This window comes from Magnolia sinica, chromosome 16 (assembly GCF_029962835.1).
Source record: "Magnolia sinica isolate HGM2019 chromosome 16, MsV1, whole genome shotgun sequence".
NCBI lineage: Eukaryota > Viridiplantae > Streptophyta > Magnoliopsida > Magnoliales > Magnoliaceae > Magnolia > Magnolia sinica.
Genome location: NC_080588.1, coordinates 3,790,580 through 3,798,933, shown reverse-complemented (window position 1 = coordinate 3,798,933; position 8,354 = coordinate 3,790,580). Strand labels below are relative to the sequence as shown.

The 8,354-nt window shown below is 37.4% G+C and overlaps 1 protein-coding gene across 7 annotated transcripts; it reads right to left on the bottom strand.

Annotated features, from left to right (window-relative positions):
* Positions 1-2,988: 2,988 nt before the first annotated feature.
* LOC131229427 (amine oxidase [copper-containing] zeta, peroxisomal-like) lies at positions 2,989-8,015 on the bottom strand. Of its 7 annotated transcripts, none has more exons than XR_009163318.1 (5): positions 7,287-7,545; positions 6,531-6,887; positions 4,107-4,161; positions 3,688-3,787; positions 2,989-3,218 (listed from the first exon to the last, which is right to left on the bottom strand). XR_009163318.1 is itself a non-coding variant. In XM_058225388.1 (5 exons), the coding sequence occupies exons 1-4, from the start codon at positions 7,913-7,915 to the stop codon at positions 4,129-4,131; spliced, it is 384 nt and encodes a 127-aa protein (XP_058081371.1). In that variant the 5' UTR covers positions 7,916-8,015; the 3' UTR covers positions 3,833-4,025; positions 4,107-4,128. The 7 variants fall into 7 exon arrangements, 3 of the variants coding, with proteins under 3 accessions (XP_058081371.1, XP_058081370.1, XP_058081372.1); XM_058225388.1 differs by lacking the exons at positions 2,989-3,218; positions 3,688-3,787 and adding exons at positions 3,833-4,025; positions 7,821-8,015 and having other exon boundaries at positions 6,531-6,716; positions 7,287-7,356; XR_009163319.1 differs by lacking the exon at positions 4,107-4,161 and having other exon boundaries at positions 6,548-6,887.
* Between the last annotated feature and the right edge of the window lie 339 nt (positions 8,016-8,354).

Genomic DNA, 8,354 nt, shown 5'->3' with positions numbered 1-8,354 from the left:
ATTTCATCAGTAAACCACAGTAGTAAGATAGGTTACACAAAGGAAACTGTAACTATATATAAGGGATTTAAGAATCCTATCTCAACCCCCTCATTACATACATTTAAATATGCATTTTCTCATTCAGGCATTTTATCAAACACTTAATCTACACATATTACACACGTGCACTCAATTAGTTTAAAACACATATCATAGCAAATCCTTCTACATAGAAGTTGTCATATTTACAACAATCATGTATTCTCTAACGACAATCGTAACAAACACGAATCATAATTCCACATCCATTCAGACATTTCAACAAACACGTGGAATGCATTTACAACCAACATAGTTTACATATATATGTAATTTACGGAAAACATCGTATCTAGCATATGTGATAGCAATCAAGTCAGACATAAATCATTGCTGACATTGAAAGCCTTGAAAACCATAACTTGAACGTTTATAGTCTGCACCTTATGCCGGTAGACACGTAACGAACTCAGTTCGTTCTCTAACTCGTCGTCTACGGCACAACTACAACCTACAGTATGAAATAGATTAGCTATTTCATCCTTTACTCTATTTGAAACCTTAAAATAGGTCAGGGTTAGAATTTCTTACCCGAAAACGGAACTAGAGTCGTTGATATAGCGATACGGTAGCGGTGATACGATACGTAGAGCAGCAGGGAAGAATCTTTGTAGCAAACCCTAGCTCTCCCTCACACTTTCTCTCTTTCCTTCTCTTTCTTTTCTCTTCTCTCACCTAGGTTTCAAATTTGTATGGAATGAGAGAGAGAGAGGGGGTTTAAGGCCCTTATATGGGCCTAGAACTATAGGAATGGCCCTAGGGCCATGGTATACTTAGTTTATAGCCAAAGACTGGCCGTTTTGGTCCAACAGAGCACATCTGGAGGCCGTTTTTCTACATGCAGTCGGACTTAAGCTTCCTGACATTGGATCTAGGCCAGGTTAAGTTTTCGGTCTGATCGAATTTATAAATCGACCGTGGCAGACCAGTTTCAGTTCAACGGTCACCGGTACTCGATCAGGGCCCCAGAACTGATGGGAATGGCCTTAGGGCCATGGTATACTTAGTTTATAGCCAAAGACGGGCCGTTTCGGTCCAACGGAGCACATCTGGAGGCCGTTTTTCTACATGCAGTCGGACTTAAGCTTCCTGACATTGGATCCAGGCCAGGTTAAGTTTTCGGTCTGATCGAATTTACAAATCGACCGTGGCGGACCAGTTTCAGTTCAACGGTCACTGGTACTCGATCAGGGCCACACGTACACTGACATGTGTTGAAAATTTTCCTGATCCGAGGGTGTAATTAGGTCAGGTTCCAACGGTCTGAATCCTTAGATTTGGCCTACAAGCGAACGACTCAATTCACTTAAGTTTCAATTCATTTCCTAAAGATATTCGCATTTCTCACACACTTCGCTCCGGGCTCAAGTTGTACGTTTTGGAATACTATCTGGACTTGATTTCCGAGATGGTCGTCAAGTCCAGCAAGGCGGTCATAACTGTATAGTTTCGCGATAATCGGACTTGCGACGCGCGGTACAGGTCTGATACGGAGTTTTATGATACTCCCGAGAGCAACTGGGTTTTGATATGGATCTTAAGTTTTAAGGTAATGTAGCGTTAACGGTTTTACTCATTTTGGGTCTTACAAATCGTATTTAAAGTAATTAGTGCTAATTTCACAGGTAACCTAGTTTAACACTTAGTTAATTTCGTCTAATTTCTAAAGGATTTGGTCCTGAGTGATTTTTGCCTGAGGTGGTACTTGGGTCTTTGTACAGATTTTTCCGAGACGTTACAATAGCTCTATGAGTATTTTTCTAGTCTCGGTGAAGAAATCACCAAGCCCATGAGTCAATTCACATCTTATGGAATGCATAGGATTTTTGTTTCCGTCAAACCCTATACTTAAGAGGGTTTTGAATTCTTTTATGCACTTTCATTCAATCGCCATGACCACAAATTTTGTCCCTTCTCAAAAAGACATATTTATCCTGACTGGTTTACCAATTGACATTTTAATGCAACCAATCCGACAATGGTCAAAAATCATAATCAAATCTGGGCTAGTTATCTGAGGGCCCAAGACATACCAGTTGGTAGTACTAAGACTACCAAAGGAAAACATACCAAAATTGGTGTAGAGTTCTACTCCAATCTCTTCGCTCATCAATTTGGGTTCGACCAAACCATTCCATTTCCATTATGCTAGAAATCTCTCAACCAACCTCCTTATAAATGCATCCATATTAAACAACCTAACTTATTCAGTATCTCCTCAAGAACTATTGTATAACAAGTCGATCCGTCACCTTATATTTTCTTCCTAGAGGTCCTTCATCAACAGACTCTTTCAAGCAATGCTGGGAGACTTACTATGGCGATCATTGGACTTTTTCTCTCCATACGGTAATTGAAAAACTTCACCTATTCCTTCCGCTCCTAAAGACAACATCTAAAGCATCAACGTCTACTCCTTCAGCCTCTTGAAAAATATAAAATATTTGGTAGAAGAACCTACTCCATCCACCAGTAAATCGTCATCGCCCCAAATGCTAAGAGAGAAAAGACCAAAACGTATTACCTGAAGTGTGTACTACACCAATTTAGGAACGGTTTTAAACCGTTCCTAAATGAGGCGTCGCAAAAAATAGGAACGGTTCAGAACGGTTTCGGGTACCATTTCAAAAATTAGATACGGAATTTTAGGAACGGTTTTAAACCGTTCTAGTACCAACAGTCACATTTTAGGTTGAAATTTTAGGAACAAGTTGAAACCCTAATAAACACACGAAATTTAGGGTCAGTGGAAATAAATTAATAGAAGTTTATTGCATTCCATCAAAATAGAGATTAATCCAAAGAAAAACATAAAGAAAATAATGTGCTTGTAGATGTTTCATTACAAAATCAAATTTACAAAATAATGTGCATGTGGTTTTAAACCGTTCTAGCACTTTAAATTATAGCTTTGCGGAGATGGCAAAAAATGCTGGCAAATCTATTTGTTAAAGTTTCAGTGTTGGCTAATCAAAGGGAACAAAGTGCATTTTATGAATAACACCAGAGCAAAAATGAAAAAAGCCTGCTACCTGGCCCATCTGTTGCACATGAAATCCGATCTAGAGCATATCATCTCTTGCAACAAGTAATGATTTTATAACTACTTGGCATCGGTCTGCAGCTTGCTCCAGCCACTGTACAGATGTTACAGATCAAACATCAAGTAGCACAATATGAAAAATAGATTCAAAGTTAAGATCGAAGTAAATTAAGAAAAAACTCTAGGAGTGAGGCTTGATCAGTTGGATGCCACTCGCATAAGCTCTTATTAGAAAGTTATGAAAGTCTCTTCTGCTTAACACGGTTGGCATAACGTCAGGATTATCAAACCACACACACTCATTGACTTATTTGATACTAAAACACTAAAGAGATATATGCCAACAATACTATTATAATTTGGAGACTGCAAAAGGTACCAAATGCATATAGACTGCATTAACCCAAGTGCATTCCTCAGAACCAGTTTTGTAGTTTTTCACCAAGTAGATGCTTCAAATATTGTTTCTATAATGCTATTAAAAGAAGAAAAAACTTTTGCTTTATACAAAGGAAATATTTGGAAAGACCAAAAAGATTCCAAGCCTTGAAGAGTATTATTACCTGCAAATGATGAGTGTACGCCAGACCTGCATAGGTGCTCAAACTTATGGTCGAAAGGGCAAGTGCCTTCTCATAATATGAGATCGCCTCATTGTACATCCTGACAGAACAGATTTTTTTCCTTTTCAGTTTTTGGCATCAAGGCTAATGAAATATGAACTTCATTCAAATTCCACAATTAGTCATGCTGCGTGGTAACCAATAGTTCCTACAAGAAGCGTCCATTATATGAATAACACCATAACAAAAATGAAAAAAGCCCCCAGTCAACTTCAACTCATTCTGTAATAATTCAATAGCTTTAACACAAAGTAGTAGCCACCACTGAAGTTTTTAAGCTGAGAGTCCATAGAAGCAATGTATGCTTAACATTAAAAGGACCAAAAGAGTAGGCAATGATGAGACTGCTTAGATGTTACCGGGGCTAGGCTATCAGCTGATTCAATGTTGATATCGAAAAGCATCTTGGCAAGACTGAAAAGGCCATCCATAACTTTTGGCAATGAGAAGAATGGGTGTAACTCTTCCAGCAGAGTTAAAAACAGAAGAAAACAAATAAACCATTTGAACAAGACTTTAATTAGCTTCTTTTACCACAAAGAACCTCATACAACAAATAAATGGGCCCCACCTGAAGATCATGCCTCCCACATGCATGCATGGGTCCACACATGTAACTAATCGAATCCTTCAGATAAAAAGTGGACAAATAAAAGCATGTGAAAGTTACCCAATCATGAGCTCCCTGAGCTTCTTGTAGGCCATATGTGGCGCCAGAATACAAGCCAATAGCCAGTCTTGCACCCAATCCCTAGTTAGAAAACCACAAGAAATTCATAAAGAATCTAATAGCTTCCTGACCCAAGCACAATTGAAAACATGCTGAGTCAACTCAAATTTGTTAAATACCTATATGAAATCTTGTACAAACCACTGAATCAGGGATACCAAACTCACCGAGTCTTGGCTGGGCGTGTAAAGAAGCCAACACATGGAAAAGAATCACAAACAAGTAAAATCTGCTTCCCATCCAAGGGGAATTTCATGACCCCTGTGCAGAGAAATGTGCGGAGAATTTTTTTCCAACAAGGGCACGAGCATTACACAAATGAAAATTTCTGTGAGCTTCAACGATCAAAGATTGTAAGGGAAGACATAATTCAGTCAACATTAACAACAAATTCTGCTTACAGAGTTCACCGGTTGAAGAGTCGTTTGGGTGTTAATCTCATCAGCATCTCTCTCTGCCTGCAGTTCTAAGCAATATATGCAACCAGACAGGTATTAGAGAACATCTACTAAGGGAAACATAAAGACTAAAGGAAGATTGAGTATGAGTTAAAACATACATGTAGTGTAACATTGTGAACCTAGCACATCAACTGAGATGGGAGACTTGGGTAGTTAGGAATATGTAAGTTTGCAGCTCTGTTAGTTAAAACTGCCACCTTTCACACAGCAACTCATCCTGAAAGATACATATTTCAAAGGGACCTATCAATTTGTTCCTTAGCGAAACCAAGTCCACTTGGTTTTGGCGAGTTCTAAAGCCTTGGTTGGTGTAGCACATAAATAATTTTCACTATTTATTTAGATGTCTCAGAAGCCAACACCAATTAGTCGGGATGAGGCTTAGATGATGGTGATTTAGAAGTCTCATAAGTGGCAAACAAACTGAAGAACTGAGAAGCATAGAGCAGTTGGAAATCAAACCTAGAAACCAAAAGCTAAAATTTTAAATGAATTACCTGGTATGCAAGAGTGTGACTATTGGCAATTCCTCTAGATTTCAATTCTTCCATTATTAAACTGATACAATCTTCCATCTGATCTCTATAAGGATCCCCTGCATCTCAACATAACTTACAGTCACCCCATGTGCACTGAAGAATATCATAACCTGCCCAATTTACGACAACATGAGAAAATCATTCATCATTTAACCTGAATGGACCATTTCCTGAAAATGTCCTGGATTGGAAGACCTGAATTCAGTAAGGAAAATTTAAAGGTCGTTTTCCTCTATACTCCACAGCTTTCAGTGTGCTTGTAGATATCATTTGACCTGAATCAAATGGCATAAAAAGAATAAGAGTCAAAAGTCAAGCATGTGAGAATGAAACCTAAGAGTCACACGTCAACTTGGTGGCAATAACCACAAACATAAATAATCAGTCAATTAAAACAGACAATTTGTAAGTCGTAACTAGTAACAGATGTAAAAGGTTTTAAAGAAAAGCCTTTCCTCCACAAGGTAATGGCAACGGGAAACAGCAACAAGTTGACAAGGTAGTGGCAACAGGAAACAGCAACAAGTAGCAAATTACAGCCTAGGAATCTAATGTCTGTTGCAATCTGAAATTTTTTGCATATTTTGGTTCCTATTAGACCTTTACTGGCCCAGGTTTGGTAATGTTGGTTGGTGCTAAAGTATTACTGCTTTGGGTCAGTCCTAAACTTACATGCTGGCTACTCTCCAAGGCATCGTTCATTGCTCTCATACCTCAAATACTTTATCAATGATGCAGTTAAATATTAATACCGATACGCAATCATCCCACTTCAGTTCTAGTCTGATTGCAAGAAACAATCCTGTAATGTTAAACTAAAGGGTATCTAGAAAATCAATCCTTAGGCTTTATGAAGCAAGAACTAGTGTGTTCCTTTTGTCAATGCAAAATCTCATTGAGGAGAAAGCTGACAAAATTTTGTAGTAGAAACTATCACAATATGATGGAACCAAAAACAGAAACACAAAATATGAGGAATATATCAAATTCCTTTTCGCATATATCAAACTATAGACAAATTGGGGAATATCCTATCAATTCATAGGAGCACACCTGATTGAATGTTTCACCAGGCCTACAATCCATGACCATGTCCATACAAGCAACAAAGAAGTGTTGATGGACTGGTGCGTATGACCCATGAGTAATAGTTGTACCATATTTTCTGGATTCCCCAGGCTGCAATGCTCCTAAGCTGAGAATTCCAGTGAGTTTAACTTCAGCTTCAATTTTGCCATCCTGTGGGCAAAGAGTATATAAGCATCCTCCTAAAAAAATCTCTCATGGCCAAAGAAGAGTAAATGCAGGCTTGTAATTAGGCTTTGGCCTCTGATCAATGGGCATAGTCGACTGCTGGGCTTTAGAGATAGTTTATACACAGGATTGTGCCCTAAAAGAACTTACCTGGACCTGAAATAACAGAAAATAGCAAATAAAACTATCTAGAAGCATAAATATATAAATTTTGAAATTCAGTTTAATCGTTTCTTCTGCAATTTGAACGTCTTTTCTAATTAATATTGTACAAGTGGGACCATTCTGGGCATTGTGTTAGCTTAAAAAACAGTCCTAAGTGATCTTTTTTTCTTTTTATTTTTTTGAGACAAGAAAAGCTTCAATTGACTCCAAAGGCCATTCACAAACGAAGAAAAAAATAACATGGACACCTCCTCTCGTAGAAAAAGATAAACCCCAATCTTCCAATTTACAAAATCACCAATTAAAATCCAAATAGACTATAGAAAACACCAAATCAACTAAATCAAGAAGAAAGAAATTAAAAGAAAAAGGTCAATATGAAAGACATACCTCACTTCTAGGCAACCTTTCACGGCTATGTACAGTAGCTGTAATTTCAACATTGTTCTGTTGAGCCTTACTGTATTTAAAAGATAAAAATCATAAAGAAAGTTATTTAATAATAAGCTATTCACCAAAAACAGAACTGCTTAAAAATAATCAAAATAATCAACTATGCAAAATCCACATTTGTCTGGCACAACAAGGAGCCTTCCATAGCTGAGATGGTGGAGACATCTCCCTGGGAGGGATGGCCAGTGATCTAGTCATGCTGCAACTGAATCTGTAATCAGTTTCCAGCAAGAGGCAGATAGTACATGATGTCCATATGTGATACATACAACAAGGATGCCTCAGCTTAAGAGAGTTGATGTTTGTATATTTCAGACAATGTAATTGAATTTACTATATAAAAGAAAAAAAAAAAAGAAAAAAGAAGCTAGTCTGACTGAATAATGAACTTTATCAAGGGGATTTGAACTAAGACTACATTAATAAAACCATAAAATCACATTTAATTGGGAAAATCTTGGAACATCGTACCAAATGTGATGTGACCATAAATAAGTTTCTTGATCCTCAAATATACTTATCGCAAACCAGCTAGAGTCATCTGAGGAACTGTAATCATACCACATGTGACCCTTTTTTCAGTTGATTGGCTTGTTGTTTTGCAAGAAGGTGAGTTATTTACTATCTACCCATATCCATAAAGATGCCTAATTCATCAATGCAAGCACACTGGAATAGAAAAACTAGAGATCACACAGTCAGTAGGAGATGACTCTTACTAACTCATTTTTTTTTTCACTTTTTCCATCAATCTGCTCTTCTTCTAAACAGATGACAGGTAGATTTCGATCCATCCTTTGCAACCTTTTGGGAGAACAATCTACATTTCAAAATTTCCCCAAATTCTCCTTACAATCTTACACTCCAAACACAAAATCAAACATGTATGAGGCCCGATCTACTTATTCTTAAATTTTTTGTGATTTTTCAGATTTTTTTATTTTTTATTTTTTCAAAATTTCTCTTGTAACAGCAGTCAATTGAGTCTAATTTCATAGTATTTAG